General features: G+C 37.0%; 1 protein-coding gene across 12 annotated transcripts in view; it reads right to left on the bottom strand.

Annotated features, from left to right (window-relative positions):
• The window catches only part of FAM13B (family with sequence similarity 13 member B), a 117,026-nt gene that overhangs the window by 52,096 nt on the left and 52,186 nt on the right, over positions 1-12,744 (bottom strand). For 9 of the 12 annotated variants that reach the window (XM_057734108.1, XM_057734131.1, XM_057734139.1 and 6 more), the window contains 3 exons: positions 8,251-8,292; positions 7,361-7,516; positions 5,371-5,503 (listed from right to left, as the gene is read on the bottom strand). In XM_057734108.1, the coding sequence (XP_057590091.1) occupies positions 5,371-5,503; positions 7,361-7,516; positions 8,251-8,292 (331 nt within the window). The remainder of the gene's footprint in view (positions 1-5,370; positions 5,504-7,360; positions 7,517-8,250; positions 8,293-12,744) is intronic. The other 3 variants (XM_057734177.1, XM_057734198.1, XM_057734113.1) reach the window with 2 other exon arrangements.

Below are 12,744 nucleotides of genomic sequence, written 5' to 3'. Positions count from 1 at the left end.
TAGAACTTGGCATTTTCAGAGGCAGCCTGGGTTTGATTCCTGGTTGGGGAACAAGATTCTGCAAGCCATGCAGCACTGCCAAAATAAAGAACTAAAACTCAATTAACAACAAAACTCAATCAAAAAAAAAAAAAAAAAAAAAAGACTTCTCACCAAAGAAGATACACTTCTTTATATAACAGATGGCAAAGAAGCATATGAAAAGATACCCCCACTTCATATGTCATCAGGGAAATGCAAATTAAAACAATAAGACACGACTAAATACCTATCAGAATGGCCAAAATCTGGAACACTGACAACACCAAATGCTGATGAGGTTATAGAGCATTAGGTACACTAATACACTGCTGGTGAGAATGCAAACTGGTACAGCTATTTCAGAAGACAGCTGGCAGTTTCTTACAAAACTCATACTGTATGATACATCAATCACACTCCTTGGTATTTACCCAAAGTTAGTTAAAAACCTAAGTCTACACAAAAACCTGCACATAGATGTTTATACCAGCATTATTAATAATCGCCAAAACTTGGAATCAACCAAGATGTCCTTCAGTAGGTAAATGGAGAAATAAAGTATGGTACATATAGACAATGGAATATTATTGTTCAGCACTAAAAACAAATGAGCTATCGTCACAAAAACAGAGAAACCTTAAATGCACACTGCTAAGTAAAAGCAGCCAATCTAAAAAGGCTACATACTATATGATTCCAACTACACGACATGCTGAAAAAGGTAAAACTATAAAGACAATAAAAAGATCAGTAGTTGCTGCTGTGGTGGGGTATGAAAAGGCAGAGCACAGTTTAAAAACTCAGTATATTACATATTTGTCCAACCATAAAAGGTACAACACCAAGAATGAACCCTAAGGTGAACTAGACTTTGAGTAATTATGGTATGTCAGTGTAAGTTCACTCTGGGTAAAAAAAAAAAAGTACCATTCTGGTGAGTGATGTTGATGATGGGGGAGGCTATGCATATGTGGGGGCATGAAGCATATGGGAAATCTCTGTACCTCCCTTTCAATTACGTCTGTAAACCTAAAACACCTCTAAAAATAAAGTCTCTTAAAAAAGAAAAAGAATTCCTGCTTTCTTACAGTAACTGATACACTAATTTCATTCAACAAATTTACTGAGTTGCCTACTATGTGCCTGGTGACATTTATTTGTTTGGTCATGTATTCCACAAATACTTAATGAATACATACTGTGTGTTCTAGATAATAGGGAGGTAATAATAAACAAAATGGATGAAAATCTCAGCACTCATGAAGTTTATAGTCTAATTATGGGAAACGAACTAACAATAGATATGTGCAATGGTGACAGAACTATTAAGGGGTAAGGAGGACAGGCAGTGAAGAAGGACAAAAAGTTCAGAGACTGAAAGGAGGTAGGTCAGTGAGGAGGCCTCCTAATACATAATGAGGAAATTTGGCCTGAGAAAGTAAAACTGAGAAAAAATCTGCAGGATCAAAAGAGAAAACAAGCCATGGGGATATCTGGGCAAAGAGCAATCCAGACAGCACCCTAAGACTGAGCTGTCTCAATCATAACTATCTCTCAGTCCATGTTTCCATACTGCCTATTGCTGTATTTTTATACCTAGATGGCACTGGAAGGTTCTGAGATGAGAACTGACATTATGTAATTTTCATTTTGAAACAATCACTCGAGCTGCTGCTCAGAACAAACCATAGGGCAGAAAAGATAAGATCAGTTAGGAGGCTGTATTAATCTAAGTGAAATGATTTTGGCTTGGACCTGTGTGGTGGCAATGGAAACATTAAAAATGGTCAGACTCTATATAAAATTGGAAGATACAATCAACAGTACTTTGCAACAGACTGGATGTGCAATGAGAAAGAAAGCAAGGATGACACAAGGCTTTTGGCCCATGCATATGTAAGGAGAAACTGCCGTTTACTGAGAGTTTAAAGACGAAAGGAAGAACAGATGTGTCAACAAGATTACAAGTAATCTGGTGCATGTTAAGATGTTTATAAACTGTTTATAAGAGGTTTATAAGATATTAAGATGTTTATAAGATATTCAATGTCGAGTACAACAGCTGCGTATAGGAATCTAAAGTTCAAGAGAGAGATCTGGACTAGAGATATAAACTTGGGAGCCTTTAGCATACAGATGGTATTTAAAACCATAAGACTTTAAATAAGATTACCAAGGGAGTGAATGAAAATTAATGATGTGAGAACTGGGCCCTGGGCCATACTAAATTTCAGAACACCAAAAGCAATCAGCAAAGGGATAGAGCAGCCAGTCAGGGAGAAAAAAAACCCAGGGGAGTGCGAAATTCTGAAAGCCAAGTGAAGAAAATGTATCAAGGTAGTAGGCATAATTAATTGAATCAAATTGTACTCTTAGGTCAAGTAAAATGTGCAAAAGACATCATTAGTGATTTGCAAGAGCAGTTTCAGAGCAATGATAAGAGTAAAGGTTGCCTGGAGTGGATTTAAGATAGAATGTGAGGAGAGGAATTAAAGAAAACAGACACAGACAATTCATTCAAGTAATTTTATTAAAAAGGAAAGCAGAAAAGTAGTGGTGTAGCTAGAGTGGGATGAAGAGTCAAGAGAGGGTTCTTTCCTAAACATGGGAAAAGTAACAGCAAAAATACTTTACACTAATGGGAATGATCCAGTAGACAGGCAGAAACTAATAAACCAGGAAAGAGCAAAGAGCCAATAGCAGAAGCAATAACCATGAACAGATGAAAAGAGATTAATCTAATACACGAGTGGAAGTAAGAAGATTAATACACAAGCAATGTACAAGTCCAGTAAAAGTAACAGCAGCAGCTTAACTTCTGTGAAATCTTTTCCACTTTATAAAATAACTTTATGCTTTTACTTCTTTGGATATTTATAACAATCCTCTAACATAGGTATCACCTCCCACTTATATAAAGAAAAGCGAAGAACAACTCAGAGAAGTTAGGTAACTTCGTCAAAATCACACGGCTATTAAGAGGCAAAGCCAGAATACAAATCTCTATAAATTCCTTATTACGTGTATGTTAGCTTACTATTTAGAATGAAAACATGCTGAAGAAAATTTCCTCATTCATTAAGCATCTTATCTTAAAAAGTGTTAACAAGGGACTTCCCTGATGGTCCCATGGCTAAGACTCTGCGCTCCCAATGCATGGGGCCTGGGTTCGATCCCTGATCAGGGAACTAGATCCCATGTGCATGCCACAACTAAGAGTTCACATGCTGCAACTAAAGATCCCACATGCCGCAACTAAAGATCCCGTGTGTGGCAACTAAACATCCCACATGCTGCAACGAAGATCCGACGTGCCACAACTAAGACCAGTGCAGCTAAATTAATTAATTAATATTTTTTAAATAAATAAATAAAAATAAAAAGTGTTAACCAAACTAATCTTTGAGGGATTTCCCTGGTGGCACAGTGGATAAAACTCCACACTCGCGCTTCCTAGGTGGCGCAGTGGTTGAGAATCCACCTGTCAATGCAGGGGACACGGGTTCGATCCCTGCTCCAGGAAGATCCCACATGCCACTGAGCAACTAAGCCCGTGCGCCACAACTATTGAGCCTGTGCTTTAGAGCCTGTGAGCCACAACTACTGAGCCCATGTGCTGCAACTACTGAAGCCCACGCGCCTAGAGCTCGTGCTCCACAACAAGAGAAGCCATGGCAATGAGGTGCCCCGCGCACCACAATGAAGAGCAGCCCCCACTCACCGCAACTAGAAGGGAAGCCCACGCACAGCAAAAAAAAAAAAAAAACAGACCCAACACAGCCAATAAAATAAATAAATAAATAAATAAATAAATAAATAAATAAATAAATTTATAAAAAAATTAAAAAACTCCACACTCACAATGCAGGGAGCCCGGGCTCAAACCCTGGTTAGGGAGCTAGATCCCACATACATGCCACAACTAGGGAGCCCACTGACACAATTAAGGAGCCAACGAGCCGCAACTAAGAAGCCCTGAAGCCTCAACTAATAAGTCCACCTGCTGCAACTAAGGACCCCACATGCTGCAACTAAAAGCCCTGGAGCCACAACTGAGGAGCCCACCTGCTGCAACTAAGGAGCCCAGGAGACACAACTTAGGAGCCCACCTGCCACACTGAAGAAGCCTGCCTGCCACAACTAAGACCTGGTGCAATCAAATAAATAAATAAATATTTAAAAAACAAAACTAAACTTTGAAACATCTTAGAAAAATGCTGCTTTGGGGCTTCCCTGGTGGTGCAATGGTTAAGAATCTGCCTGCCAATGCAGGGGACACGGGTTTAAGCCCTGGTCTGGGAAGATCCCACATGCTGTGCAGCAACTAAGTCCATGTACCACAACTACTGAGCCTGCACTCTAGAGCCTGTGAGCCACAACTACTGAGCCCACATGCTGCAACTACTGAAGCCTGCGCACCTAGAGCCCATACTCCAGAAGAGAAGCCACTGCAAGGAGACGCCTGCACACTGCAACAGAAGAGAAGCCACTGCAAGAAGAAGCCTGCATACCGCGACAAAGAATAGCCCCCGCTCTCCACAACTAGAGGAAGCCCGCACACAGCAACAAAGACCCAACACAGCCAAAAATTTAAAAATAAAATAAATAAATAAATTTTTAAAAAAAGAAAGAAAAATGCTGCTTTGTACATTTACTGAAATTATTTTAAAAACAACACTACTATAAACATTATGACAATGAAAATAATTTACTTTTTAAATGATATTCATGGGTTTTCCATAATTATGAAAAGATCCCATGTTGTTCAGAAAAACTCTGGGACATACAGGGCTTTTTTAAAAAATAAATTTATGTATGTACGTATGTATTTTACTGGCTGTGTTGGGTCTTCGTTGCCGCACACAGGCTTTCTCTAGCTGCAGTGAGCAGCAGCTACTCTTCATTGTGGTGCGTGGGCTCTTCATTGTGGTGGCCTCTCTTGCTGTGGAGCACGAGCTCTAGGCGCATGGGCTTCAGTAGTTGTGGCTCATGAGTTCTAGAGCGCAGGCTCAATAGTTGTGACGCACGGGCTTAGTTGCTCCGTAAGGGCTTTTAAAAAGAACAAGATTCAACCATAATAATACCATCAGCCACCTCAGCTGACATCATAATTTGTCTCCTTCCAGAAAAGTGTTTTAAAATAAGATGTTTTATATCTACTTCTCTACTCAATGATGGCTCCTGACCTCTACTGAGAGAATGCATGTTCCTGGGGCTTACAATCAAGACAAACGTGTATCAGCAAAGATACTGAACTATGGCTTCTGGTATCAAAAGAACACATGAAGCAATCAGAATTGTAATCTAGTACACCAAACACAGAGATTTTTAAGTCTTTGCATTTCTTACCTGGTTATTTTCTTCATCCTCAAATACAAAGTCTTGCTGCATAACTTCATTCTCTAAATTAGTGCTAGCCACAGGTTCTGAACAGTCTCTGTTACGTTCACTGGCATTAATAATATCATCAGCAATATCAACCCTAGTAATGAAGATTAAAAAGTCAGATCAGGCCACATGTTGAATATGCCTTTAAAATAAACAAAAATGACAATCTGAAACTTTTCCTTGTCAAAGAAAATGTGTCTTTTTCATAAAAGAGCCACTGTTTCTTGATTTTGCCAAGTTAGATTATTAAGTGCACAAAGTTTATTTTTGTCTCTCCATGGGATGTTGTGAGGAACCTACCTTGTTTGTTATCCACTTTGAATATTTTCAAAAACAAATGAACGGCTTTAAAAATAATTTATGGGTGGGAGGGAGCCAAGGGAGGGAGAGAATACGGCGATATGTGTATAAAAACAGATGATTGAACTTGGTGTGCCCCCCCCCAAAAAAAATAAATAAGTAAAATGAAAAAACAAACAAAAATAATAATTTATGTGCCAAAATAATGATTTCCTTTACAAATGCATACTCTAAATCATAATAATGATCTGTTTGCTAATTAAAATACAAGTCTAGCATTAGGTACCACTGAGTCCAATACTTTATCAAGTACAACAGGAATAGCTTCCTACTGCAGGTTTTTTCATCTTATATAATTTAGAATATGCAAAACACTGCAGGTTTTTGTTTACAAAGACAATACCACTACCAATGAGAATATGAATTATTTCCATAACACTGTCTGAGCATGGGCATAGGCTTTCAGAATCTCTAACCTAAGTGCAAACGCCAAGAAATCTGCTTAACATATATCCTTTGAAATATTTTCCTATTATTTCCACCTTTTAGATACCGCTGCTTTCCTTCATATTCAACTCAAATACTCCCCCTACAGATCCACTTATATAATTCAAATCATGCCTTCAAAGCACACAAATCATTACATTGAGCTGCACAGGCTGGTGATGCCATCTGTGCAGACTACATGGCACACCTGCAGTTGTACAATATGGTATTCCATAAACATATACTAAGCGTTGGTTTTTATATCCATTAATTTTTCAGTTTCACTTCATATTTGATAGCTAGTCTAGTATACCTGACATATTTAGCCTTTCAAAAATCTAATTCTTAACAACAAAAACAAAATTCTACCCAGCCATCAATTTTTTTTGGCCTTCCTATAAATTCTCCAAATTTGGGTACATCTTTCTTAAGATCATGATCTATGCTGCTGTGTAGATCTGTCCCCAAACCAAAAACTGATCAATGCAAACTATGAAATCATTGCATTGTGGTCTCAGAGAAAGGTACCTATATATACTAAAGTGCAAGGCTGAATTAACAGGAAAGGAGATGAAGCTTTTGTTATTTAAAGGTAACAAGTCAGATGAAAACGGCAGTAATATCACACATCACACAGTACATAGAGTACTTTTAACTTACACAAATTCAATTATTAACAGCTAACCTAAAACAACAGCATATAGGGAGGGCAAAGGCTCAGGCAGGGGATAACAATTGAAATAGCAAAGGATAATTCCATCCACCATTTCACTCAATGACCATGTGCACTAGGAGTGATGTCAATCTGCTGTCCCTGTACCTATCTGTCTAGATAACTGCATGTCATGGTGTGACCATCTGGAGAACAGAATATAGGTCTACTTTTTTTTAAAGTTATTTTTCATACAACATAGATCCTAAAGGTAAGCTTGCTACTTCATCTGGTATTCACAGGCTGTGCTGGACTTAATGTCTACTACCTTAATGGAAGACTTAAGAGATTTTCAATGTTAAGAAGTATACACAAAGTCACTTTTCACACTGACTTTCAGAGATGTGCAAGTAAAATCAGACCCCATCATTTAAGAAAAAAAACAGTTTTTTAAAAGATGAAACAATTTTATAACTCAACAAATAACAGTAAAATGTTTTAAAAGTTTCTTACTGGTTATTAGATCCTTCCCCATCACAATTAACACTTTCTGCTTCATTATTACACACCAGACTTTGTTGCTGTAAATTCTTAAGATCATGATCTATGCTGCTCTGCAGATCAAAAAGGTGCTGTTCCACAGCTGCTCTAATTGTTCTTTCTAAAATGCTATAAAACAGAACACATTTTAGTGAGAAGCACTCACCCTAACCCCTAACTGGGTATTTGGTCACATAAACACAAATTTTAAAATGTACCAGTTAAAAAAAAAAAGAGGTATTTAAATGAATAGGCTAGAGGGGAAAAAGAAATAGGAATACACGATATTGGCTTAAATTTTAAAATGAAATTTGCCCAAATTGATATTATACAAATCAATAATAATGTCACTATTGCTACTGAGGTAGGAATGATCACTTGTCCCAAGTAATTCATTCCTCACCTCAATACATATAAAGCCATTTAAAAAGACTTTTCAGTTGGTCTGGTGGTTAGGGACTCCACGCTTCCACTGCAGGGGGCATGGGTTCAATCCCTGGTCGGGGAACTAAGAGCCCACATGCCGTGCAACGCAACCAAAATAAATAAATAAATACATAAATAAAGCGAGCAGTCATAAAAAAAAAAAAACCCTTCATAAAAAAGCTCTTTTGACATTTTCAATCATTTCAGAAGATCAAAATAATCATCTGAAAAAAATGTTGATCTTTATTTTCTATATTAATGCAATGCACTCCTTCCTCATTTGTTCCAACTGAAGTACATAAAATACTAACTAGTTTCACTGCCTTATGTACAATCCTTCCTCTAAAGTAAGTACAATAAATACATGATTTTAATTTCTACAGTTTAGTAATTTTTTTTTTAATTTTTAAATTGTCTTCTATAAGTATAGTACTTACTCCACAGAGGCTGGTAAGATGCTGATGGGAGATATATGGGCACTGTAATCACAGAAAGAAATCAGCTATAAAATTTTCAGTACTTAATGCCTACAAAATGTGGAGAAAACTGCCTCAATTACACTACCTTGATATACCCAGGAGAGCATGCACTAAATTTTATTATTCTAATTTTCTACAGAAATTAGTTCTCACATAAGAAGACCTTCAAAATACATATTCTGGGGGCAGGGCGGGGGCGGGGGGGTGGACGCAACTACTTCATCTGGTGCTTACCTGGAGGAACACTGACCTATTCCAAGCCTGAAGGGAAAAAAACTGACTATTGGGACAAACAAAAGTACCCATCTAGGATAGTATGGAGGCCTCAATGTTGGCCATGTACTCCCTGCTGGAAGTAATAGCATATGCTACTACTCAGTGGATGTTCTCAAGCTACAAAAAGAAAAGGCAAAACAGAAACTAAAATTCAGGCCACATCATTCACTGTGCTGGTAACAGACTTTCCTGAGCAAATTTTGTACCACAAAATCTACTCACATTTGTAAAAACATAAAACAGACTCATTTTTACCACAGTTATCAAAAGTACAACTTAAAACCCACAATGAAATATGGGTACTACTAAATTGTTTAAAATTAAAGTGTTGGTAAGGACGTGAAGCAAACAGAATATTCACATAATGCTGGTGGGAATGTAAAATGTTCCAACCACTTTGGAAGCCAGTTTGGCAGTTTGGCAGTTTTCTTTTTTCTTTTTTTCTTTTTTTTTTTTTCTTTTTTTTTATTGGAATATAATTGCTTTACACTCTTGTACCAGTTTTTGAGGTACACCAAGGTCAATCATCTGTATTTATACACATATCCCCGTATTCCCTGGCAGTTTTCTTATAAAACCTACCAAGTGACCCAGCAATTGTACTCCTGGGTATTTTCTCAAAAGAAATTAAAGTTTAAGTCCACAGGAAGACTTCCACAAGCACAGCAGCTTTATTCACAATAGTCAAAAACGGCAATCAACCCCAACAGGTGAATGGATAAACAAAGTGTGGGATATTCCTACCATGGAATATACTTAGCATTTTTTTTTATAAAAGTCTTGAACTGATACATGCAATAACATGAATCTCAAAAAGCATTACAGAAAGCAAAAGAAGCCAGAAGTAACAGCACAAGAGTACCTACTCTATGAGATTCCATTTATACGAAATTCTAAAACGGGCAAAATTCATCTACATAGTGACAGAATGCAGATCAGTAATTGCCTGGGGCCAGAAATTGCGGGGGTCAAGGGGAGAGTTACTGTAAAGAAGCAGGTGAAGTGATGGAAACAGTCTCTATCTTGACTGCCGTGGTTATTAACAGATACATATGTATAGGAGTTCATCATTTATAAAGTGAATACATTTTATTGTGTGAAAAATACATCTCAGTAAAGTTGATTTTCAAAGGAAAAAATCAGTAAGAGAAAAAAAATAATCTACAAGAATCAAAGTAGATAGTGACTACTTTGGGGGAGCAGAGAAATTGGTACCATTTGAGAAGGGACAGGGCAGGGAACCAGGCAGTGTTTATATAAGTTGAGTTCATTTTCTGATAATTTAATGACCTTATATATAATTTGTGAACTTTTCTGTATGCACGTGATTCTTCAATAAAATAATCATTTTTAAAAAGTAAATTTAAATTAGTTTTATGAAGATCCTCTGTAAAATGTGCCAACTCAAACTCTAACCGACATGAGGAAGATCTATCACGTTAATATTCTCCGGATTGTCTGTAGAAAACCAAATGAACACCATTTACCAGTCATCCAATAATCTTCAGGTCTCCCTTAAGCAAACACATCAGTAGCAAATTGCACAACTGCTTTATCAGACAACAGTAAGCCATCCTCGTTTGGCACACACAACCTTTCTAGCTTTAAAAAAAGTTTTTTAAGTGCCAATATGATACTAGTTTTCATGAATGGATTATTGCTAGCTACTAATACTTTCATGCTGATACCCTCAAGGAAAGTACTTAAAATTCTTTCATATTTAAGTGAAATCATTTAATCATTTTCATTTCTAAAATCAGAAAAAGCTGGGGAGAAAAATCACATGTGCACAAAGAACAGTATAGCCTACAGTCTATTTATAGCAGTTTCAGATGAACTGAAATTTAAATATTTAAATTTTGCAGGAAAAAAACAAAATACAGAAAATGATAAATGAGGCTTTCCTCAAAGAGTGTTTAAATTTATTTAGTTAGTTATTTACTGGTTGTGTTGGGTCTTTGTTGCTGCGTGCAGGCTTTCTCTAGTTGCAGCCAATTGGGGGTTATTCTTCACTGAAGTGCACAGTCTTCTCATTGCGGTGGCCACTTCTCTTATTGCGGAGCACAAGTTCTAGGCACGTGGACTTCAGTAGTTGTGGCACGTGGGCTCTGCACTTGTGGTGCATGGGCTTAGTTGCTCCATGGCATGTGGGATCTGCCAGGACCAGGGATCGAACCCATGTCTACTGCATTGGCAGGCAGATTCTTAACCACTGCACCACCAGGGAAGTCCCAAGAGTGTTTAAATGTCAATTAGGATATTAGATCTTTTTCTGATATTTTGCTACAATGATCTGTTGATTATATATTTAATTTTGGTTATAAGTTTCTATTTCATTATAAAAGTTAAATCTGGTATATTTTCCTCAGTAACATTAGCAGTGTCTAAGTTTAGATAATTTGTTACCTATTTAGAAATATACATTTTACTTTTAATACCTGTTAGCCACTGACAGTGTAGTATGTTGAATGGTGTGAAGAAAATTTATATATCCAACATCGTTCTTGTCACCATTTAATTTGTGATTTCTAGTGAGCTTTTGCTGTATCTTACAACAAATTCTCAAAAAGTTCCAATTCTCAATTACATAGTCCCATCAGTGTGTTACTAAAGCCTTCTATCATGTTTTAACTTTTCATAGGGTTTACATCCCCTCTACATTCTTTTTCAAATTTGCACCGTTAACCATCTACTCATTCTCCCAGAGGGATTTCCTCATCCTTTTTTATTACGTTAGATTATCAATAAAGTACTAGTGGATACATGGACACAAGACACTTCACAAAGAATCAAATAAACAAAAGAAAAATAATCACTCAACATCACTAATCATCAGGGAAATGCAAATCAAAACCACAGTGAGAAACCTCATACCTGTCAGAATGGCCATCATCAAAAAGAATACAAACAACAAATGTTGGGGAGGATATGGAGAAAGTGGAACCCTTGTACACTGTTGGTGGGAATGAAAATTGGTGCAGCCATTATGGAAAACAGCATGAAGGTTTCAAAAAAAAAAACTAAACATAGAACTACCATACAACCCAGCAATTCCACTCCTGGGTATATATTCGAAAAAAACAAAAACACTAATTCGAAAAGATACATGAACTCCAGTGTTCATAACAGCATTACTTACAATTGCCAAGACATGGAAGCAACCAAAGTGTCCATGAACAGAAGAACGGATAAAGAAGATGTGGTGTATGTGTACACACACACACACACACACACACACAAACACACACACAATGGAATACTACTCAGCGATAAAAAAAAAATTTTTTGCCATTTGCAGCAGCATGGACGGACTTGGAGGGCATTATGCTAAGTGAAATAAGTCATACAGAGAAAGACAAATACTGTTATGACAGCATTTACACATGGAATCTAAAAAAATAACACAAGTGAACTTATTTACAAAACAGAGACTCACAAACATAGGAAACAAACTTGTGGTTATGAAAGGGGAAAACGACATATATATACTATATACTACCAACTGTAAAATAGTCAGTGGGAAGTTGTTGTATAACAAAGGGAGTCCAACTCGAGGATGGAAGATGCCTTAGAGGACTGGGGCGGGGAGGGTGGGGGGGACTCGAGGTGGGGGAGTCAAGGAAGGGAGGGAATACGGGGATATGTGTATAAAAACAGATGACTGAACCTGGTGTACCCCCAAAAAATAATAAAAAAAATAAAAAATAAAAAATGAAAGGGGAAAATGGGGGCAGGGAGGGGAGAGACAAATTAGGAGTGTGAGATTAACAGAAACACACCACTATATCTAAAACAGATAAACAACAAGGATTTACTGTACAGCACAGGGAACTATATTCAGTATCTTCTAATAACCAGGAAAAGAATCTGGAAAAGAATATACATTTGCAGAATTATTTTTAAGAAATATCAGCAAATAAATATAGAAAATGGACCAGGCTACACATAGCCAATGGACTATTTTGAAATTACTGATGTCCATAAAGATTAGGAAATATAACATGAGAAAGAACATAAATTATGTGTGCAACCATGTATCAAAATGGTTACATTTAATAAATATGTTTTTACACACACAGGCTAATAAAGATTAAACCAGAATATGGAAGCTTTCTTACCACCCATTTCTTAAACAGGGAGGTCATCCATGAATCGCCTATATCAGACCTCGTGAAG

Source organism: Hippopotamus amphibius, chromosome 1 (genome assembly GCF_030028045.1).
Source record: "Hippopotamus amphibius kiboko isolate mHipAmp2 chromosome 1, mHipAmp2.hap2, whole genome shotgun sequence".
Taxonomy (NCBI): domain Eukaryota; kingdom Metazoa; phylum Chordata; class Mammalia; order Artiodactyla; family Hippopotamidae; genus Hippopotamus; species Hippopotamus amphibius.
The sequence above is the reverse complement of the archived record's forward strand: the minus strand, read 5'-3'. Positions and strand labels throughout refer to the sequence as shown.